At 39.3% G+C, this 23,349-nt stretch overlaps 3 protein-coding genes across 4 annotated transcripts in view; 1 reads left to right on the top strand and 2 right to left on the bottom strand.

Annotated features, from left to right (window-relative positions):
• The first annotated feature begins 1,495 nt into the window (after nt 1-1,495).
• thoc1 (THO complex 1) lies at nt 1,496-8,116 on the top strand. Its single transcript, XM_053329869.1, has 21 exons — nt 1,496-1,554; nt 1,771-1,844; nt 1,922-1,982; nt 2,529-2,598; nt 3,528-3,646; nt 3,746-3,794; nt 3,896-3,991; nt 4,097-4,179; nt 4,273-4,346; nt 4,447-4,555; nt 4,662-4,796; nt 5,043-5,143; nt 5,273-5,339; nt 5,616-5,666; nt 5,858-5,928; nt 6,040-6,135; nt 6,397-6,462; nt 6,553-6,636; nt 6,746-6,893; nt 7,007-7,088; nt 7,690-8,116. The coding sequence occupies exons 1-21, from the start codon at nt 1,507-1,509 to the stop codon at nt 7,965-7,967; spliced, it is 1,962 nt and encodes a 653-aa protein (XP_053185844.1). The 5' UTR covers nt 1,496-1,506; the 3' UTR covers nt 7,968-8,116.
• A 42-nt stretch (nt 8,117-8,158) lies between these two features.
• Nucleotides 8,159-16,249, bottom strand: usp14 (ubiquitin specific peptidase 14 (tRNA-guanine transglycosylase)). The gene is made up of 16 exons (XM_053329871.1): nt 16,162-16,249; nt 15,151-15,296; nt 13,409-13,441; nt 13,185-13,289; nt 12,595-12,698; nt 12,390-12,448; nt 12,147-12,277; nt 11,957-12,037; nt 11,749-11,831; nt 11,445-11,559; nt 11,157-11,222; nt 10,948-11,040; nt 10,734-10,862; nt 10,568-10,628; nt 9,377-9,484; nt 8,159-9,266 (listed from the first exon to the last, which is right to left on the bottom strand). Exons 1-16 carry the CDS (start codon nt 16,175-16,177, stop codon nt 9,121-9,123), a joined length of 1,476 nt encoding a protein of 491 aa, XP_053185846.1. The 5' UTR covers nt 16,178-16,249; the 3' UTR covers nt 8,159-9,120.
• Nucleotides 16,250-17,437: 1,188 nt separating this feature from the next.
• The window catches only part of rock1 (Rho-associated, coiled-coil containing protein kinase 1), a 32,002-nt gene continuing 26,090 nt past the window's right edge, over nt 17,438-23,349 (bottom strand). Inside the window, exons 28-33 of one of the 2 annotated variants that reach the window (XM_053329867.1) lie at nt 21,861-21,931; nt 21,634-21,722; nt 21,384-21,462; nt 20,727-20,988; nt 19,739-19,946; nt 17,438-19,490 (exon numbers count right to left, since the gene is read on the bottom strand). In XM_053329867.1, coding sequence (XP_053185842.1) covers nt 19,439-19,490; nt 19,739-19,946; nt 20,727-20,988; nt 21,384-21,462; nt 21,634-21,722; nt 21,861-21,931 — 761 coding nt within the window. In that variant the 3' untranslated portion in view covers nt 17,438-19,438. The remainder of the gene's footprint in view (nt 19,491-19,738; nt 19,947-20,726; nt 20,989-21,383; nt 21,463-21,633; nt 21,723-21,860; nt 21,932-23,349) is intronic. The other variant, XM_053329868.1, reaches the window with a different exon arrangement.

Below are 23,349 nucleotides of genomic sequence, written 5' to 3'. Positions count from 1 at the left end.
AAAACTTTAAACAGATGTTATTTGGACAAATTAGCGTCACATTGTGGATCTAAAGGGCTACTTTCTCGCCTAAAAAGGTTAGACATGTGGATAAAGTGGTATATTTACAGAGTTAGAGCTAAAATAAAATCCGGTACCGGACCTGGCAACCCGACTGCTGGAATTACTTTTTGGTTGTTGCGACTACGATCTCGAGACATTAGATGGCGTTGTTCTGCTCATTCTACATATTCTACCTTTAACTTTAAAGTACAGACTGGCTTGTCAGGTTGGTCATGTGTATTGCGCCATGACCTGTTGCATAGAAGACTGGGCCACGATCAAGGTCCTGCCACCCTGGACCACCACACTTGTTGTTGTTGCTGTTCCTAGAGTCAGAACATGGGGTGGCTGCATACTTACCACCTGACTGCCAGTTGTTAACACCGCTAGGTAGCCCTAGCCTGGCCAGTCAGGGCTTAAGTTCCTGGTCTCACTGCTCTTTCTTGCTATGTCGAGGGACCCTATGGGCTTAATCCGGGTAACCCACCCCAGAAGCCACCGGGACCAGCCATGACAGAACACTGCCTCCCTGGCTACCACAGGGTCAAGGAGGGATCAGGGCCAGCTGTGATATACACTGCCTCTCTGTCCCCAGGGAAACCCAGATGTCTCCCTCAGGAATAACCAGGACCAGCCACATCAGAGAGTTGCCTTCCCAGCTACCCCAAGGGGAGGAGGGACCAGGGCCAGCTGTGATCACTGCCTCCCTGGTCCCCCAAGACATCCTTGGCATCCAGCCTCCTGTGTCCCATACACCAATGCAAAAAAACTAAACTAAACAATTGGATTAAAAAAAAAAAGTAATATCCTGTGTCCCATAACCACACAGTCCCAGGAATTGCCATTATACTCACCGTAAAGCCTTCATGGCCCGGTCTTGGTGCTATGTGATCACATGTGGCACAGGTGAAAATGACAGCACACAGGCTGCTCCTCATTATGGTCCTACAGCATAGTCACAGAAAAAAAGAGATCTGACGAATAAATCATAGATCACTCTAATACGACGGCGTATTTTACATACATGGGTATGTAAAAAATTAAATACTGACCTGGGGGGGGGGGGGGGGGGGGGGGATTCAGAATTTCTGAGATCAAAGTCGCAAATTTATGAGAAAGAAAGTCACACATTTGTGAGAATAAAAGCTCACAAATTTGGGAGTGAAAAATTGTCAAGCAATCACATCACTTTATAACACTAGAGAGAAGTCGTTTGTGCATTGATCTAATATTGTACTTTTCAGTTGGGTTTACAATAAGAAGATACTTGTGTAACCGAGCGTTATAGTTAAATAGTTTATACAATTAAAACCATAGACTGTATAACACAGAATAATATTTTTATATTTGAGATATGATCATTTTATGAAAAGAGAAATGTGGTTTAATATCAATAAAGAAAGAAAGAAAAAAGGGGGAACCGGAAGAAGTGTGACGCCAGTTTCCGGTCACAGAGGCATAACGATGTCGCCGTCCTTATTTAAGTTTGTCGATGCTAAAGACAAATTTACGGTGAGAAATCACAGAATTACGTATTTATTGAATCACATGTTATTGAATATTATGTGTCGCGATTACATTACGTGTTGGATAGCAGCCTCATTGCTGCAAGTTGCTGTTTTGTCTTGTTATGTTGTTATTAGTGTTAGCATCTGCTGGCTAACATGAACGCTAACGACGTCTCTCTCACATGAAATGTTTTCCTCTTCCTTCTCAAAACGCTCGCAGGCATCCACCAAACAAGCTCTGGTCGGTAAAAACAGCAAACCTATAATAACTGCTTTCAATCAGATCCTCGGGAAGTAAGTATCACCCTTTTATTAGGATTGACTACAGTTTATCAATACATTAGAGTTGACTGGACTGATGTGTGTTTCAGTGAAACCGAGAAGAAGACCACACTGGACCAGGCTCTGAGGGGCGTCCTTGGTGAACAGATTGTGAGTTAAATAGATCATCATCTGTCACTGAAGTTAGCGTCTGATTCGGGGTTTAGAGAAACATACAAAATGATATATATCAGCTGATTATCCATTATTTCTCACTTGCACTTATTCAGATAAAGTGTTAGACATTGTAGCAGAAACCTTAAGATAAGATAATCCTTTAATAGTCCCACAGTGGGGAAATGTGCATTATTGCAGCAGGCAAGTGGATGGCAAGAAAAACAGGAAGCATCAATATAATTAATGAATAATACATAAGTTTATAAGCAATGAACAATACAATTGGATGGAGAGACATCTTCACTTTTCATAAGCAATATATAGGATTTAGCCAATCTGAAAGTGAGTTAAAACAGTGTTAAAACTTTTTTTTGCACATGGTGAAAAAACAGAGAATTGGCTGCTAAATATCATTATTTATGTTTCTGAACCTGTGAAACAGAAGCAGACTTCAGCGTTGGGCTTAGTTTAACAATCTTCAGTAAATTCATCAGACTGTTGCTGTATTATGAAACCTAAAGTTAATGTTTCTGTCTGCAGGTTGAGCAGAAGGTGAGCTGTGATGACTATCTGTCTCTCATCTACCTGAGCATAGATGCTGTTTCAGAGGGTACGTTGACTTACAAGGCTAACATCAATTAATGATTGGTCTTGTGTTTTTATACTATTGTAATAGCCCCATTTCACACTGCCATAAATAATACACTGTCACACTTCTCAACAGTTAACTCCAAGCTGTGCAGTAACCCTGTAACACTGTAATACCCACTGCACATACAACATATACATATTTGTTTTTAGTGCAAAATATAAAATGTGCATACATTTCATTCATTACTTGGTATTAGAACAGGCTGAATAGTTAGTGCACAGCAACACAGCAGGTCACCACATTGGCTTCTTCATGCAAGATTGAGCCAGCTACCAAATAGATTATATAATAAAATTAGAGAGGAGTATAACAGCATGAGAGACGAGTGATGGGTGATACACACACATAAACACTTTTTATGAAATAAATATAAATATTGTGTAGTGGGGAAGAGAGAAAGAGAGAGTATGCGTGTGTGTGCATTTGTTAGTCGTGTCACGTCACTTTTTAACATTTAATATTTATCTCAGCACTCTTCACTTCTATGCACTATATATCCTGTTTACAGTCCACAGAAACAGTTTCACCTGTTTATAGACATTCCTTGTGTGTCTAGTTGTCTTGTAAATACACTGAGAGCCACTAAACCTGAGTCAAATTCCTTGTATGCATGGACTTACTTGGCCTATAAAGATGATACTGATAGCACATATAAATAAATGTGTCAACTGACATTTCCCAAACAAAGAGAAATGAATGCAGGACACTATGTGCTATGCATGGATATATAACATAATAAAATACAAAACATGTTCCCACAAATGTCATTAAGAGATTCCTGTTTGATCTTGTGTTGCATGAAAATAGGGCTGGTCAGTTATTTCTGTCTAATAACACATTGAAGTCAGTAATGTGGTGATGAAGTCTTTGCTATTCTCTTCGTGCAGGTATCTGCTCTGCTACCACTCCTTTCCTTCTGCTGGGAGATGTACTGGACAGCCTTCCTCTTGACCAGTGCGACAAAATCTTCTCCTTCGTCGAGGAGAATGTCTCCACCTGGAAATCTGTAAATATGCCCCAGCCTCTCAGTAAAGTCAACTGAAGTCTTTGTTCAGCATAATGTAGATGATTTGATAACGACACCTGTATTCTCCCTTTCTCTCAGAACTCCTTTTACACTGCCGGGAAGAACTATTTGTTGAGGATGTGTAACGGTAAGGATTAAATCTCATTGTTGTTCTTGATGTATAAGACTCTTTTTATGTTTAAAGGGCAAAGCTTTTTTTTTTTACACTCTTTTTTTTTCACCATGCAGATCTTTTAAGGAGGCTTTCCAAGTCTCAGAATACTGTATTTTGTGGGCGAATCCAGCTTTTCCTGGCACGTCTTTTCCCCCTGTCTGAAAAATCAGGTAAGAGTAGCTATCAGACAATATACACCCATCAAGGATGCAATGTACAATGTTCCTCAGCTCCTCTGATGACCACTTCCTGTATGTGTTTTATGTTTATTCCAGGTCTCAATCTACAGAGCCAGTTCAACCTGGACAACATCACGGTATTCAACAAAAATGAACAAGAAAGTACTCTTGGACAGAAGGTAAAGTGTTGACATATGCTAATTTTGCATGCTTTTTTAATTTAATCCTTAAATTTCAGTTCTATTGTAATTGTCAGTTCCATGTTTTTATAGCACACAGAAGAAAAGGAAGAAGGTATGGAAGTAGAGGAAGGAGAAATGGGAGAAGAGGATTTGCCTGCACCGTGGTAAGTAGCTCTAAATTTCAGCCTTATGCTTGTCCATGTTCTTCTATTGAAATTCAGTTTTAAGTTTTTAAGTTGATTCAAAATTCAATTTCACTTTCAGTTCCATCCCGATTGACTACAACTTGTACAGAAAGTTCTGGACATTGCAGGACTACTTCAGAAACCCTGTGCAGTGTTATGATAAATTCTCATGGATGACATTCCTCAAGGTAACGCACTTCAGAAAAAACCTGCCCCTGGCCCGATACTGTCAAATCATAACGAAATACCAAAGTAGGTCATCGTCAATGTGAATTTCCTTCTTGTCTCATACAGTACTCCGATGAGACCTTGGCAGTATTCAAGAGCTTCAAGCTGGATGACATGCAGGCCTCTAAAAGAAAGCTGGAGGAGCTGAGAGCATCTGGAAGAGAACATGTTTACTTTGCCAAGTTCCTAACAAGCGAGAAGGTGAGAAAACCGTTTCACCCTGGGAATAATCTGCCGTTCTCATCACTTTATTCAGCTTTGAGACTGTTTACAGGCTGGATGACACTTTCAACTCTGCTCTGTAAAGCGAGTGGGAGTATGATGGTTTCAAGACTGTACACTATTGTTGTCTGAACCATTTAAGAATAAGATGAGGTCTCTGATAACCGTCTGAACAGAAGAGTTGGACATTACTTCACTTCCTCTTCTTTTATTCTGCATCTCCAGCTGATGGACTTGCAGCTCAGCGACAGCAACTTCAGGCGCCACATTCTACTTCAGTACCTCATCCTCTTCCAGTATCTGAAGGGTCAGGTGAAATTCAAAAGGTAAGCTTTGTCTTTGACCTTGTTGAATCATTTGTGTAAAAACAAGCAAGACATTGTAAATCATTTTTGTCAGGTGTGGTATATTTAAAAATATATTTAAATATTTAGTATATGTTTGTCTTCTCACAGCTCCAGTTGCATTCTGAATGATGACCAGACCACATGGATTGAAGAGACAACTAAACTGGTTTACCAGGTCAGTCAGTCAGGAGTAGAGACGCACTTAAAGGATCAGTTCACAGAAATCGATGTGATTTTAGTGCAACTCTGCCACCATACATTGTTATTATTATTATCATTATTATTATTATTATTATTATTATTATTATTATTACATTTGAAACATACATGTTGACAAGCTTACAAAGTATTATGCATTTTGAATGTGCATTTGATCAGTTTGAATGTGTAGTTCACAAAGGTCTAACAGAGACAAATAAAGCTGTTTTAATATATAACTGTTGTCTTGCAGCTACTGAGAGAAATCCCTCCTGATGGAGACAAGTTTGCCACCATGGTTGAAGTAAGTTCCGTTAGTTGAAATGCTGGTATTAAAGACACTCACAATATATATATATATATATATATATATAGTTATTTGTTGTTAAAGTTTTGTCCTCTACTCGTCATGTTAAACCATATTTTTACACTGGGTATGAATACATAATACATCACCACTTAACCAACTACAACACTGAAATTTCTTTTTGACAGCATATCCTCAACACAGAGGAGAACTGGAACGGTTGGAAAAATGAGGGATGCCCGAGCTTTGTGAAAGAACGGTACTTAATATTGATGACAACATTTTTTTTTTATCTTGTTGACCAGTCCAGTTTATCCAGAGTTGGTTTGAGGTGGTAGCCAAAGTGACCTTCTTGTTTCCTCTTTAACAGGCCAGTCGATGACAAACCCAAAAGGCCCACCAGGAAAAGACAAGCTCCAGAAGACTTCCTTGGAAAAGGGCCTGACCGCAAGATCTTCATGGGAAAGTAAGGAATCTTATACTAGGATGGGTTTTTGAATAGAAAATCCCAGGTTTGAATCCTGTTATCCTGCTAAAATGTTTTTGAACATCTGGTAGTGAAACTGTACCAGTATTGTTCTGTGCAGACTCTGTTTTAACCACAACACAGCGGGGGCAAATAAAAACTGGGGTCTGAGAATTAATAGAAGATAGTGACCAAAACCATAAGAATACACCTACTGTGGAGTTTATTTCTATCTTTTAAGCTTCTCTGTGTTTTTATTAGTGATGAGTTGACTCGACTGTGGAACCTGAACCAAGACAACATGGAGGCCTGCAAGTCAGACAGCAGGTCAGTGGTTCACAACACAAGCAGATTGTTGCCTTTTACATTTGCATAGAGACATTTTGAGCCTTTTTACATTTGTTGTTTTACTTTCAGGGAGTTTATGCCTTCTCTGGACGAATTCTTTGCAGAGGCCATTGAACAGGCCGACCCTGCTAACATGGTGGAGGAGGAGTACAAGTAAGTTCTCTGTTAAACACATCCTGTTAAAACCTTCCAGGCCAGTTATCGAAATGGCTTTATTTCCTGTATTTGTGTGACTTATCAGTGTCTCTGTAAATCTGTGCAGGGCTGTGCGGAATCCAAACTATGGTTGGCGTGCTCTGAGGCTGCTGTCCAGGAGAAGTCCACACTTCTTTCAACCAACTAACCAGAAGTTCAAGAGCCTGGCAGATTATTTAGACAGCATGGTTAGCAAACTGGCCAAAGAACTGCCGGTGAGGATGGTTTTTTTTTTTTTTAACTTTTAAAACTCGATTAGTAATGACTGAAAAGGCTGCATGATGCGCACACACAAACTGACGTTGAGATTTTGGTTCCCTACATGCAGAAGGATATCCCCTCTGAAGAGATCAAGACAGGTGAAGAAGATGACGATAATGGAGACAATCTTCTTAAAGACAGCAATGACAGTAAGTTTGAGTATTTGCTTTTTTAATACAATATCTCTTTTAAACAAAAAGAATGATAGAATAAAGGAGTATGGAGAACAGGGGTGTCAGTCATTTTAGTTCAGGGGCCACCTACAGCCCAATTTGATCTCAAATAGGCTGGACCAGTAAAACATATTATAACTGAACTGATAAAATGTGTCCAAGCCCACTGAGGAAACATTTGTCCTTCAAATCTGAAACACATTTAATGTCAATTATCTCAAGGTGGATGTTCACAGGAAAATCAGAAGCCTTGACTGTGAATGGCGAGTGTAAATAAGTGAGAATAGTTGTGCATCTTATTGAAAAGCTGGAATTACTTTTCTGCAGTTTTCACACTTTCCAAAGTTATACAGTGGGCTGGATCGGGCCCTCGAGTCGGCTCGTTCTGGCCCGCGGGCCATATGTATGACACCCCTGATTTGGAGTACACATTTACATCATATCCAGCTTTCCCAACCTAACTTGACCTCTGTACTTTTTATGCTCTCGTTTGGATGATTTATCACCTCATCCTCCACCTTATCACTAATTTCCATTCAACTCTATTTTTATCCTCCCCATTGTGTCTTTGTTCCAGGTCCGAGCATACCGAGCAAACTGGTGACAAACCAGCAGATGGATGACATAGCAGCCAAACTTGGCGCCCAGTGGAAGACGCTAGCCGCTCATCTGGAGATGAAGGCGGCGGAATTGCGTGAGATAGAAACGGACAGCGAAGATGTGGACATGCAGGCCAAACTGCTGCTGGTCGCCTGGCAGGACAGAGAGGGAACACAAGCTACTGTGGAGAACCTGGTCTCGGCTCTCAATGCTGCCGGGTTCTCCCAGATTGCAGACAACCTCAGTGAGGCTTGAATTAGATAATCCGTTACTTTTAAATACTCCGTACCTTCATTAAATTGTTTCATACCAAAAACACATGGAGAATGAAATTTTTTGTACGTAGTCAAGGTCCAAATCCATGTTTTTTTCACTGTAGAAAATTCAATAAATGTTTTTTTTCTAATAAACTGCTTGTCACACAATGTTTCAACCACACACTCGCATAAAAAAAAAAAATCTCACATTTTGGTATACAGTTTATTTTCACCACCTATGAAAAGCGATCAGTCAATAACTTATTACAGAGTGTTGATGGTTAGGTCTTACATTGTGGCAGGGTGATCAGGAAAACCTGCGCAGAGAAACAAAGTGACGCAAAGCATTTCAAAGTATTGTCAGATTTTGAGATCAAGTGTCAACAGAGACAATGTTCAAGGCTTGTGGAGTAAACCATCACGGTTGAATCTCAAGTCTTTATTTAACTGCACAGTTCACCACAAGGGCAACCTGTTCTGTTCTGACTGGGCTCCCCACAAACACTTCCCTCAAAAGAGCATTAGTGAAGATTTCTCATCTGTCACTACATTAGAGAACAATTCCAGGAGATGATGTGAGCCAAGCACTTAACAAAAGACCTGAGATTGAACCCAAATTTCCCAGAGGTCCAACAGGTGAACAAGGGCAAGTCTTTACAGTGTTAAGTGAAAATCTCCATAATACATCTGAGAGGTTACAAGCCAGAAAGGACAAAAGCTTGGCTAGGCTTTTTTTTTTTTTTCTCTCTTTATATAAGTTGAATACGTGACTAAAGAGAAATATTTCGCTTTAATGATATGAGCACCTCATCAAAGGCTTTAAAAAATATACAATGTGTATAAAACATTTACTGAAACTGCAGAGCAAGACTTAAAAACCTCTTTAAAAGGATCCAGTCCAGAGATTGCTTCTCCTCATATCTCCATTTTCAAAGCCCACTATTGTTGAATATTTAACACCATTTGACAGATTTTGTTTTACAAGCATCCATGTTGGTTACAAAAAACAAAAACAAAAAAATTAAGGTCATCAAATTTTTAAAGACACCAGTTTTATTGCACATCTATGCAGACAGTGCTTGGAAATGGCAATTTTTTTTTTTGTATGTGTGTTGGATGACGTCTTTGTCTTCTAGGAAAATCTTCCACAGCTACTGTTCCTCTTCAAGTATTTCCAGCCGCCGGGGCCCGTACAGTAGAACGTATGCTATATGCCAGTCTCCACCACCGGACAGTCGCAGGATATCCTCTGGAGACACCACACTCACCTTGTCATCATCAAACTTGACCCACTCATCTATCAGAAGAGATCAAAGGAAAGCGAGGAAACATTAAGTTCCTGAACAGCTGTGTAGTTCATGACACGATACTAAATAAGCCACCATATAATGAGAAAACAGCAGCTACCTTCTTTCCTTTTGACCCATCCAACGTAGTGACCTGATGAGCTAGAGCGGCCTTGATGTGTCAGCACGCCCTGCAGGTCGTAGTAACCACTGTTGTTGGAACCAAGGTCTGCAGGAAAAAAAATGTTATATTAAATTCAGAAAATGGAAAAAAAAAGACCATTATCTTCTCTTAAAGCCCAACATATCTTCAATTGTCTTGTTTTGTCTAACCAACAATCCAAAATCAAGATATTCAGTTTACGATCATGTATGACGCATAATCATTTTCAAATCCTCACACTTGAGGAGCTGTAACCAGCAATTTTTTTTTTCCTTTTAAAAAAAAGGGACTATCATGATTTTATTATCAAGTCATAATGGAGTAATATTCTGTGAATTAACTAATTGATTAATCGACAAATTGTAGCAGCTCTAAGACTGGTACTGTACTGTGAGACAGCCTTTTCTTAAATATCGAGTCGATGAAAAGAGCAGTACTTCAGAGTTCAGCGAGAGAGAAAGACCAATGGTTGTTGAGCGGGCTAGAGACGGAATAAAGACAGCGAGTGGTGCTGGTGAGAACAAAGACATTCACGGCTTTTATGTATTAAGTACAAATAAACACGCCTCCGCACAACCCAGCAGAACAGTGCCGCATTGCCGGGTTTTGTATGAATGCTCTGCTGTCTGTGTGTGTGTGTGTAGTTCAGCCCCGTCCTCAGTCAAGCAGACACACACAGACCTGCACCTCTTTATAAATACATGAGGAGGAGAGACATGGAGACAGTGATGTAATCTGGTCGCTACGGTACGAGTCCCGACCTTACTCCCTGAAAGCTGTTATTGGCTGGGGGGCTTCACAACCACTGCCCAAAAATTCACATGCAGAAAAGCCCCAAACGCAGCAAAATAATAAGAGAATACAGGTAGAGTGTGGAGTCTCTTCAGATAAATACACCTTTTCTACAATAGATTTATGACTGAATGACTGTTAGGCATTGGTTGTAAACTCTAAAATCTAAAAACATGGTTCACAGTTCAGGAGAATTGACAACAAAACCTGATACTGACTTTTGAAAATAAATTTGCTGTTGCTGTTAATATATCCGTCATCACATTTTATATTTAACAGGTTATGAAAAAAAGAGACGACTGATCCTTTTGAAAGTGGTGAAGTGTCTGGTGGATGTTAGTGGATGTTGCAACATACCATCAGGGAATGAGAAGGGCTCGTTCTTCACATCTTTTGCTGCACCTGGCTTTTTCACCAACTGTCTCATTAAAAAAAATTACAAGTGAGTTGTACAGAATTGTAAATTATACCAAATACCCAAATGGGAGCAAAAAAGTAAAAAACAGCTACAGATGTTTGTTACCTTCTGCTGTTGTCTCTCTAGCTTCTTGTCCTCCATCACCTTAAACTTTGACCTGACTGGCAGCATTTTCTCCTGGAGCTCTGCGGTGCACAGCTCATAGACATCGAGCATGAGTGGGAACTTGACATCCTGTGATATGGACAATGTTGTTTCAGACTAAACATTCATTAAACTGCACCTTGATACACATGAGAAACCGTGGCTCAATACAAACCTTAAGGACTTTTGCGTTGACAGACTCTTTCTCTTTGTAGAAGAAACGGACCATTTGAACAGTCAAGTAGGCAGGCAGACGGCTGAGTTTTGACTAGCAGCAAGTAAAAAGGGGGGGCGGGGGGTTAACAAAGGTTTGTAATTCTAGCAGTAGATACATCATTCATTTCAGTTTTACAAGAGAAGTTAGAGGGAAAGAAAGAAACTTACAGATTTTATGTACAGAGCATTTCTTTCCAAGGATGGAGACATTTTTGTTATTTCTTCCTGCAGTCTCTGGAGAAATAACAGAAAAGACAGAGACAAGGTTAGATCACTGTTACTATGGAGACAACCTGACCATGATGTTCACAATGTTCACTCAGACTAGACCTGGATAAGCCTGAGTAAAGCTTTAAATATCCAGGAAACTTAAGCCCATAACAGTTTTTAAAGTTGTTTATGAAGGAATCACACACTCCTCTGGCTGAAGACGACTAGTTTTGGTCTGATACGTACTAGCCTTAGTCCTGTTGCAAGGTATTTGACTTCTTGGTTGATGAAGCAGCTGAGTTGGAGCTGGCTTTCTTTGCCCTTGATTGGCTCCTCCTCCTCAGCCTCTGTGCATTTCATGCTTAACAGAAGAGTTAAGAAAAAGATTTATGCCACATCGCTGGAAGAACTTCACTGGATTATTTGAACACAACTATGGCAGTACAAGCTGCTCCTCAAGACTCAAATATTTACACTCAGTCACAACTACTCATACAAGAAATAAACAGTAAAAAGATTCAAATAGCAAAAACACATGCTGCAAGGATACCTAGTTTCAAATTCAACACCGAAATACTGGTCGATGAAATTCTTTTTCGCAGAGGCAGAGGCAGCTCCGCTCTCAGTGTCGATCTAAACATCAAAAGACAAAAGCAAAGATGGAACAAATTACTTTTCCTCAACTTATCAATTACACAGCCATCACTTCATTATAAATAAAGACAAGTTTTTAAAAAAAAGAAGCTTTTAGGGTTTACCTCCATGGGAGTCTCTGGCTCTAGTGGCTCCAACTTTTGCTGAAGAACTCTCATCATCTGCAGCCAGCACTCGTTGGCATCCTGAGGGAACAAGAAAATAAGCAAAACAACATATGAGATGTTGACTTCATGTTACTTCAAAGTCATGGTTAAATCTGTGGAGTCTGTACTGCAGTGAGGAGTGTCTGACCTGCTGGAGGTACTGTCCCTGGTCTCCCTTCTCAGCAAACTGTGGAAAGGCCATGTGAAGGAACTGCAGCAAAATAATGGGTGGCAGGCTGGACGAGGTCTTGTCCATGGTCTCATATAAGTCACGAAGGGCTGAAGGTGTGAAGAGGCGGACAAATCACTTTTTCATGTATAGTAATAATAAGTTTAAGACATATAATTTTAATATTATATTATTTCAGTATTAGTCCATTATGCCTCATACCTGCTGTGATGTACTGTGATGGTGCATTTGCCCCTGAGGATCGCAGAGCACCTGAATACCTGTAGAGGGAGACAGATGATTTCAGCTGGAGCAAAACCACAAGAACAATATAATACAAGAAGCAGGGTGAAGTAAATCATTTAAGTATAGACCATCATAACATATGTATTATATACTGAGACCTGATACTAGCAGAAAAACCCACCTTCTGAGAGCAGTTTTGAGCTCTGGCACAGAGCGCAGACACTGCACTGTGGCGTTCATGTAACAGGTGTTGCCCAAGTTTGTCAGGCCACAAGGTAGCTCCATCTGAAAATGACAGAGTTGGATAAGTTCCAAGTTGCAAGTAAAAGATTGAAATGCTCCATCAAGAAGTTGGCGTCATTACTGGCAACCCAGTCAGCTATTCTCATTTTCTGCCACTCTGCAATGAAGAGCTGACAATTTCCTAACTGAGATGAATCTGTAGACGAAACATCAGCACAGTATCAAGTGACACAGCAGTTTGTAACTGATATTGCACCTTGTGTTTGGTGCACTCCTCAGTGAAAATGTAAACACTGCCATCAGCTTGCTGACTGCAGCATCATTTATAATGAGTACATTTCTTTCTGAGCCACGCAAATGCTTCTAAAAAACACTCAAAAGGGAAATATCAGGTAAATTTGGCTTGTTAGATTTTTCTACTTGGTATACATCACATTGACGAACCAGGTTTAAGAGGCCACGTCAGCATGGAAAGCAACAATCACCATATTTGTTTAAGACGTACTGGTAATTTTCAGGCTTACTCACCGCTGAGGCCAGCTGTTCCTCAGTCATGTCCTCTACAAACATGGGCCTGACAGCAGGCTCCTCAGGCAGGGCATCTGCTGAACCCATCATCAGTAGAGTCATTCCCTTAAAGAGCAGAAATACACAGAAAATCACAAACACGTTGCTATAATGTTTGGTATCGCTCTCTAAACAAACAAACTTTTTTTTAATATATGACTCTGAAAACATTTCAAAATACTCACATTTTTCAGTTTAATGTTCCCCCATTCGTCATCCTAAAATGAAGGAGACATTGATTAGCTCCTGAATAAAAAAAAAAGTTGGTGAAAGGGTAAAGGCAGGTGTGTTTCAGTCTGTTACATAACAAATCTCATGAAAAGGACCAAAAACAAGAATGCATTAGACTGTCTTTCAGCCACAAGCCCTTTTATTCCAAATGAAAAGGGACACAAACTATTTTTTAATGCTTTTTAAAAATAGCTAGTTTTTAACAAACACCACTCAAAACAGTGCATTTGTCTGGGAGTAGTCTCTTCTGCCCATTAATCCACATTTAGTGCACAACTGTTATATTAGGAGGCTAAAATAAACTACAATTCAGTGTTTTTCCTCTCACTATTTTATGTTCCACTCATGGTGATACACAGCTCCATAAAAGAAAAGCAATTCACAAACAAAAACTCCACCGAAAAGGAGCAGGAAAAAAAAATCTTAGTTTGCATTAATCTTACTTAAAACACAAACAATAGAAACAAATGACCTGTCAATTACCGTTACTAAACAAACACTACTTACAGTAGCATGAGAAAAAAGTATCAGAAGCCATACACAATAATTCACCATCAACCTAGCTGTCAACTTCATAGAGTCTAATTAAGATAGCTTTATAAAGCATTTGAATACATCAGTTTGGCGCCACATACTGAAATACACATCTGCTTTTAAGTAGTCTGTGCATGCTATGCCCATATACATCCTAATGACGGAAAACGTAACATGATGCAACAGGCATAGGTCTGGGCAAAATGGATAAAATCAAATATCACAAATGTATGCCCAAATACATCGATACAACAATACTGTGGGGATGACTATTGGTGCTTTTACAAAATATTTACACAATGACATTTATGATAAATTATCAGTAATGTGGATGTAATGACAAAGTGGGTAAAGTCAAATAATACAACAGCTAGAACAGCCTAGTTAAGTTAAGAAAATGACAAATTTACTGTAATGCTGCTTTTAAAACCAGTAAAAGACAACAGTTATGCCATATCATGATATTACAATATACAAAATATGAGACAATATGTAGTCTCACATCACAATATTGATATAATATTGATATATTGCCCGGCCCTGTGATATGGCATAATTGTTGTCTTTTGCTGGTTTTAAAGGCTGCATTACAGTAAATGTATGTCATTTTCTGAACTTAACCAGACTATTCTAGCGGTTATATGATTTGCCTTAACCCACTTTGTCATTATATCCACATTACTGATGATTATCTATCAAAAATATCATTGTGTAAATATTTTGTGAAAGCACCTATAGTCATGCCTACATAATGTTGCCCTATCGATACTGAGGTATTTGATCATAAATATTGTAAATTTGATTGTATCCGTATCGCCAAGACCTACCATAATCACAATATTACAATATACAAAATAGAAGACTACATGTATTCTCATATCATGATATCCATATAATATTGATAAATTGTCCAGCCTGGTGTGGTACACTGAAATATCTCAAATCATTTTTGAATTAGCACAGAGGAATATGCTGCATCAGGCTTCAGCTATATAAACAACACCTGTCCCTACAACAATCAACAGACTGATTTTAGTCTTTTCAGTGGATTTGTTGACAATATCCCATACATAGATAGAGCAAATCTTTAGGCTAGGCCTTCGACAAAGCAGGAACTAGTGTATTATGTTTTGTTCACATGTGTGCTTGTTTACATGAGTACCTTCAGAGTGCCTCCCTTCACCATGACCTTCTGTCTGTCGGGCTGGACTCCTGTCAGGGCGAAGAGCTGAGCCTTGAAAACCATGGGTGGCTCCTCAGTGTTCAGCTCTACAGCATCAAACTTCTCTTTGCCCCATTTCACATTTACTAAAAGATTAAAAAGAAAAAAGGAAAAACACATAGTACAAGACAATATGTTAGCCCTCCCAGGGTGTGACAAACATTAAACAAACTGCTGCCATGTATGACACAGCATCTAGTTAGCGCTAGTGGCACCTAGCAGTAAACTGGCGAGCTAAAAACCCACAAAGTGAAAGTTAATAATATACATCCAGATATTTGACTGCCGATTTTAAGCGTTAAACGGCTGATTAGTCTCAGTACTGTCATGCTAAAACTGCAAACTCATGTCCTGTGTTTATTCTCGTTGCCCAACAAGCCGCAACTGTTAAAGAAAAGCTTAGGAAGTGTACACTCATGATTTGGCTAGCTGGGTTAGCCATGCTAATACAGGGAGTCATTCAGTGTTTTTTTCATACTGATACACATTTAGACATGTTGATAGCTAAGACTGACACAGACACGACTATACTGAATCCATCCAGCTGACAAACAGTGGCTTTAAATGCGCAGTTAAACCGTGTGTTACTCGGCTAACACAGCTAGCTGACAGTTAGCGACAGTAGCTGCTTTCTGGTTTGTGTTAGCGGCACAAGCTAAGAAAAAAAAATCAAAAACAACTTTAAAATCCAACAACCCACAGACAAGCACACGTAAAGCAATATATACATTTTTAACGTGTATGCATGACTTTATATATTGTGTTTTTGTAGTAGCTCCACCAATGGCCTAACAGAGGCTAAAAAAGAGCTAACTGCATATTATGCTAAAGCTAAGCTAACATGCTAAAATGTAATATGCGCTACTGCACTAAAAACACGTGTAAAAGCTTCGTGTTTTGTCATATTTCCCCCTAAGGCAGTGAATGGGTTGTATGGAAATATTATCATACCTGTAAACACCGGCATATTTGGCAACCTTTTATTTCCTCAACTCCTTTGTTTTTTCCTGTTTCAGTCCACCGGGGCGCGAATGAAGAGTTGGCTAGTTCTCAGTCTGAACTTCATTCAAACAGAATGACGCTGCAACAACACGCTGGGAACTTATCGACGTGCTCCGACATCTGCTGCTCACCCTGCTGCAGCCTCACTACACACACCCGATGATCTTTACTCTCAGCATTATACAGGCGAAGTCAGAGTCAGTCAGAGCTTTTTTGTCTTTTAACTCAGGTTTACGTTGTCCACAACCCACTGGACATGCGAGAGCTTTCCAATCATAATATAAAACCAGGGTTGGGAAGGTTACTGTATTCATTAGTTAATGTCCATTTTGGAATATTTATGAAAAAAGTAAAAAATCTGGGCATGTGTGTATTTGGTACTGTGACACCATTTAAACCCACGTCATGATTTATTAGCAAAATATAAAAAATATTTATTTCAAAGAATTAAAAACAGCAATGTATGTATTCAGTAACATGCTAAATGTTGTTTAAAAATGAAAAAAAAACAACTTTGTGAGCAAACTCACAAAGGTCTGACTTCACATGTAACCCCCTTTGTAATCATAATTTTCTCAGTAAATGTAATGGATTAGTTACAATTATTTTATAATTAAATGATACAACATGGTATAAAACTCACCTGAGCCTGTTTATATCCGTTACAGTTTCAGCATATGGATGAATTAAAATGCTAGGAGCCACCCTGGCCCCCATTCCTCATACTCCATACAGTTGTGTCATTTTTCTATGCTGGGATAGTATGTGTGGTCATTTGATTATTTTGACCCAGGGCCATGTCTTCAGTCAGAAAATTAGACAAGATTAGAAAACAGAACCCTCGGTAAGGCCTTTACATAAAGTTAGCTGAGAGACATAGTAGAGCTTACCCTACAGAGGGTTGCAGCTTGCTGGAGCCAATCCCAGCTGTCATTGGGTAAGAGGCAGTATACACCCTGGACAGGACACCAGTCCATCACAGGGCTAACATATAGTGAGACAGACTCACACTCACACCTATGGACAATTTAGAGTGACCAGTTAACCTAAGTTGTTACATATTCCTATACAAAATTAAATTAGCACCAAGAGGCTCACACAAAGTAAGTCTGGTTCCCCTTAATTTCTGGGGCTCAGGGACAGTCAACAATTTGGGATGCACCCATGTTTAGCCTGCTTAAAATGAAGTCATGATCCATGTGTGGTAAAAACTGAACAAACAGTGAATGATAAAGATATGTTTATTGACATATCCATCAGTGCGGACTCCAATGCAATTAACCATGCAAATTATCCAAGACAAGAGTAGATCATAGTTCCAGTGCTTTTCTTAACTGAACAAAAAGTTACAAATAAAAAGATTGCGGAGGTATTCCATAATCCTTGTGTCTCTCTCATTATATACACTGTGGGGGGGTTTGCATTAACGGGACATTACCGTGTTAAAGAAACAACTTGTATTTGTTAACAAAGACAACACAGATAGGCCTTGCTTTAGGTACACCATCCCGAAATTTGTCATTTGATATGAACTGAGTCTGGGGACTTTTGTTTTAACACGCTAAACCTATTGCAATGTGTCCATAAAGAGGTAATCTAATATATATATTTTTATATAGTCAAACCACAAAAAGTAAGTTTTGATAAAACCACGAATGTGTGGTGATTTCTTAAAAAATAAACGATGGAAGAGTTAAGATTTGTCTTGTTTTGGAGAAATAAAGAAAAAACAGATATGGCAGTAAAATCAATATCCAAACGTTAAGGCACTAGGTGGGCCAAATGCTACACCTGTTTAGTCTTCTAAAAATAATTTACAATTCAAACAGTGCAGTTTTACATTTGTTAACTTAATGTTTTCCTTTTGAACCATTTATCTATGAATCAATGTAAGGCAATACATTACAAAACAAAAAATAATACAAGAGAAAAAAAAACATTACAGAGACAATGTACCAAATAAACAGAAAAAAGTCAATAGATTTTTAGGACTCCTATATGCCATTACAATGGTATTTTCCGTACGGCAAGGAGTAATAAAAATAATTATAATAATAAAAATAATGCATAGATTTAAATGATGATCTTGCATGCTCCTCACTCAATACTCAAAACATCTAATACTCATGTCCCAATACTCTGTCCCAAACCTGATAACTGACTTGCAGAGTAATAAGAATAAAGGCAAAAAGGCCGAGACGTTTAATGAAGGCATCAGTCATTTTTTGTTATGCTGAAAACAGAAGTATGCTTACACTGAACTCGAGTATCTGTCAGGCGGGGAAAGAAGTAAAAAATAGATAGATAATCATTTTTCACCCCTGAGACACAATCACTCACTGCAGATCTGCAATCCCTGTATGACAGTACCTTTAACCAAACACATACTTGCAGAAGTCCCAGCAAAACCCCCTTTTACCTTCCGATATCCATCAGAACTGTCATATGATATGAAACACAGAATGCCTCCATGACATGAGTCCCTTCAGCTCTCCTCTGTCCATCTTTCAAGATGAGTGTGCCATCTTCTGGTAGAAATGGAGAGCTGCAAGTTTGTGTAGATGGATGATGTTTTTATCTCAAAGATGTGAGAGGGTGGAATGGGGGTATCAGGCCTCTTATTGTCCATGATGCCTTGTGTCTGACATGTGTTGCAATTTTCCAGCGCTGGTTATTTACTGACATATATATATATATTTTTATTATTTTTTAACCAAATTTTCTATGTAATACAGGTTTCTTCGTTTTTGAGGATGAGGAAGGGGGGAGGAGGGAAAGTATAGAGTCCAGAAAAGAATCCAATGGTTCAGACGGTTAGCTGAAAGAAAGAACAGAGACAGGTGTCCAGTAAAGGAAAGACAAAATATCTTAACCTTGGTTAGTAACCCATTTTAAGTCAACATACAACAGGAAACAGATATGCTGCTTTACCCCGTTAACACCTTTGCATCATGTTTGACAGGTGATATAAATACCCATAAAGTGGACCACATTCTCAGGAGGGTTGTATAGTAAGTCTGTAAGTTAGTTACTGAACCCAACAACACATTATTAGTGCCAATTAGAAAAACAAGAATCCCAAGTGTCAACTGGAAAAGAGCCCAGGGAGTTAACCAACCAACCAAGAAGTGTCTCGTGTTAGAAACACCCAGGAACACAATTAATAAATAGTTTAAATCTGTAGACAAAGTCTAAAAATCATCAACACTTTCTGAAGAAGTTCCTGTCAACAAGTGCTGGATGTTGTGTCTGCTGCTTGGAGGCTGGACTGCGCTCTGCTACAACACAGGAAACAAACAGCAGGTCATGTGACTGACTTGACCACATCTCAGCCCACCACATGGGATAAAATAAGACTGACTGCAGCAAACCCTCATTTTCTCCTGGAAAAAGTACTCTAAACAGTGCCTTATTATATGTCATGCAGTTATCTAGAGCTACTTGGACACTATAGAGTCTGGGAAAAATGTATTAATACACCAACACAGTTAAAGAAAATACCTAAAATAATTAGTCTGAAAGTTACCTCAGCTTTCCTGTATTGCTTTTAGGGTTCTTGCGGAAGGACTGGTTCGGGCCAGAGCGAGTGGACATAGTACGAGGTGAGGCTCTTGAAAAAGTGGATGGTGGGGTCTTAGGAATCTTCTTTCCAAGGTGGCCAATCCATTTCTTCTGCTCATCTTGGGTCAGAGCCAGCAGGAGCATGTCCCGGGCGGAGGTCACATCGTAGTTAACTGTGGGGAGGGGGAGGGCATGAAATAATATGTTGCAGATCAAGAATGACTAATCATTATTTTCATTATTGACTAATCCGACGATATTTTCTTGATTAATCAATTTATCGTTTAGTTTAAGAAATGCTGATGGTACTCAAGTTATATATGGCAATTATTCAATTTATTATAGGGAAAACAGCTAATTCATCAAATTTGAGAAGCTGTAACTGGAAAATGTGTAGCATTTTTGCTTAAAAATGGCTGAATAGGTGATTATTAGATGATTAAAATAGTTGCAAATTAGATTTCTATTGATCAACTCATCGATTAATCAATGCTGCCTTATTTCAAGGCTGCATACATAAATCATGACAGCAGTCTTTATTCAGTTAATCAGACGACTATTTTCCTGTTTGGTTGATAAAATGGCAGGAAAAAAAAAAATTAAACCTGAGGAGTATAAAACAATATCAACTAATTGATTACTATTACTATTCATTTCAGTTCTACTTAATAGTAAAGTTGAAATTTGAAATGTAAATACACTGAAAAAAAATGAACTGACTGAACTTTATGCAAAAGTGAGTGGCTGCTATTAGTTAAACTAGCTAGCTAGACATCTAAGATTTATTTGCTTAATATTTCATAACATAAGCAAACTCAAAATGACAGTTAAGCAGTACATTTTAGATCACAGGCTCAACATCTACTGCAAACAGCCTTCAAACATTTTCTTTCATTTTCATGTTTCTCACATAGATATTGCACATTCTTGAGACAGGGCTGTTAACACGTTACCTTTGCAAGGAGCAATAACGTCCTCCTTTTTGTCGAGGTGGTCCTTGTGGCACTTGACGTGGCAGCGGCGACACTCCAGGGCCGGAGGCGGCTTGAAGACGTGCCACAGAGGCTTGGCGCAGGCCTCGCAGTTGGAAGGGAAGTGATATAGCGTGGGGATGAACTCGTGGCCTTTGTGGGGGAAACAGTTGGTCTTGTCACCCTGAGGGACCGTCTCCATGTCCGCCTCCTTCCTGCACTCTCCCTCGTTGGCATAAAGGATCTGAATATGGAGGGAGGGAGGGAGAGGGAGAGGGAGAGAGAGAGAGAGAGAGAGAGAGAGGGAGAGGGAGAGGGAGAGGGAGAGAGAGAGAGAGAGAGAGAGAGAGAGAGAGAGAGAGAGAGAGAGAGAGAGGGAGAGGGAGAGGGAGAGGGAGAGGGAGAGGGAGAGGGAGAGAGAGAGAGAGAGAGACAGAGAGAGAGAGAGAGAGAGAGAGAGAGAGAGAGAGAGAGAGAGAGCCTCATCAGAAAAGCTGCAGCTGCCTTAGGAGAAAGTGTGACTGAGGCCTAGCGGACATGTTTATTCACACAATACGATTTGACATCTTGACGTCAGAAGTCCAGGCTGGATACAAATATGTCAATCTAAAGAATCCGGGACAGGAAGGAGCCTCCTACCTGGAATATCCTTGGAATCTCTTCTGTCTCAGCTCGGTACACGTCTCCTTGTGTGACTGGTCTGACGTGAAACAGTTTGCTGCACGAGAAAGCACAAACGTACAATTACATATCAGAGAGCTAACCTGGAAACACAAAAACATGCAGCCTGCAACATGACCTTTCTGGTACATTCTTTTCTTGCAGCAGACATTTTTTTCAGCTACATTTTTGATCATCAATAAGAAGAAAGAAAAAAAAAAATACTTACTCAATATCTAGTACCATTGAAGGATTGGACTGTTCCTTATCCTGCTCGTCGTTGTAGAACAGAATCTTCTTACTGCTCACCACCACATACTGCAAATATTGGAAAGACAATGAGAGGAAGGCTGATATGGCCCTCGAGGGGGTTTGGCTGCATGTGTTATGGCAGCATAACAAAGCGGGAAACAAAATGCAGGTGAATGGAGGAAACGCAAAACAAACACACAATACCTGCTTCTTCCATCCGTATCTCTTGATATTAGCGCGGTTAGGAATAGAGAGCCAACCCTCCAATCTAGATTCTGAAAAGCAGCCCAGAAGAGAAAAATAGTTACAAATTCATACTGTGTATTAAAAAGACACTGTGGGAGAAAAAAAGGCCATGCAGTGATTAAATCCAAACTCAACAGAGGGGGAAAAAAAATGGACAAGTCATGTGACAAAAGGTCAAAGGCTAACTGTTTCATAACACAGAGTTGAACCCCTTCAGGGAGTTCTGCCAGCGTTAAGGTAACTGCACCGGAGTAGGTGACAAGAGATCAGTTGAGGGTCTCCATGCAGGAGGTCAATAATAGATATGGGTAAGTCCTTTTATCAGCATGTTAACAGTGCATGTAAGATTTTATCAATTCAAATTAAGTGTAAAGCTCTATAATAACAGTTTTTCAGTAAGAATTAGTATTTATTTTCTTTCAATTACAGCTTGATCACTCACTCCTTCAATGGACACAAAGCTGTGCAGTAGGCTGTAGACACTATTTAGTGTTAAAATGATATTTCAAGTGCATGCAGCTGAAACAACACAAGCTAAACGGGAATGGTGGACTAAAAAGAGGTCTACTAAATGTGACATTGTGGTGGGGGGTAGGGGGGGTCTTTGTGTCTAAAAGAGCAGTATTTCTGGGTGAACATGCCAACAAAATGGTAACAGTGTTCAAGTGTTTGAGGCACACGGTGCGATTGATTAAGAATGTATTTCAGTTTTGTGACACATTTTGAAAGGTGCTGAGAGCGCTGTGGTAACCTCACACAGGCTGTCTGTTGTATGACGGTAACCTTTAATCTAATGTGGTCACTTTACCTTTGGGGCTGACCTCCTGACATTAAGCATCATTACTTATCATTTGCATGTTGTGTCTACAAATTTTGTTAGGTCAGATTTTGCTCCCCCACTCTTATCAGGCTTCTTTCAAAAGTGTTGCATTTCCCCCGACAGAGATGGCTTTCTCACCTCTGGCAAACGAATAACTAAGAAAATCGGGGGGGCGAAAAAGAAAAAAGAAAAAAAAAAAGACACAAACACACAACAGCTGCAGCACAGGCCAGGCAAACGGGGCTCGTCCACTTTGTTACTCACAGAGAGAAAGGAATAGAAGTTACAAAGATAAGAAGAGCTAGGAGAACCGACTGGACATGAGGGGAATAAAGAGAGAATGATTTAACCACAGACACCAGCATTCATGAAAACTGAATAAGACCTAGAGAACAAGGAAAATTCATCTTTGTTAGAACTTGTTTAGAGAAAAATATGGAGTTTAAAATCATGATTTTTAATTATGTAATTGGTATTTTTTCTTATATTAGAGATTGTCTCAGCTTTCTCCTTATGTAAAAATAAAGGTACCTATTTAAAGGCTTATTCAATTAAAACACCCGTTATAATATCTCATTACTATAGAATTCAAACACTGCTCTCTGACATTCATCTACTTTAACTAAG

This window comes from Scomber japonicus, chromosome 12 (genome assembly GCF_027409825.1).
Source record: "Scomber japonicus isolate fScoJap1 chromosome 12, fScoJap1.pri, whole genome shotgun sequence".
NCBI classification, from domain to species: domain Eukaryota; kingdom Metazoa; phylum Chordata; class Actinopteri; order Scombriformes; family Scombridae; genus Scomber; species Scomber japonicus.
This window is presented reverse-complemented; position numbering and strand designations above follow the sequence as displayed.

Bases quoted from the DNA above. Each gene is read 5' to 3' on its own strand.
- thoc1 (XM_053329869.1), top strand. From the start codon at position 1,507: ATGTCGCCGTCCTTATTTAAGTTTGTCGATGCTAAAGACAAATTTACG. The intron at 4,347-4,446 runs GTAAGTAGCTCT...TTTCACTTTCAG, and splicing joins GAGGATTTGCCTGCACCGTG to TTCCATCCCGATTGACTACA. The intron at 6,637-6,745 runs GTAAGTTCTCTG...AAATCTGTGCAG, and splicing joins ATGGTGGAGGAGGAGTACAA to GGCTGTGCGGAATCCAAACT.
- usp14 (XM_053329871.1), bottom strand. The intron at 11,041-11,156 runs GTAAGTTTCTTT...ACTTGCTGCTAG, and splicing joins ATGCTCTGTACATAAAATCT to TCAAAACTCAGCCGTCTGCC. The intron at 9,267-9,376 runs GTAGCTGCTGTT...CTCTTCTGATAG, and splicing joins ATGGGTCAAAAGGAAAGAAG to ATGAGTGGGTCAAGTTTGAT.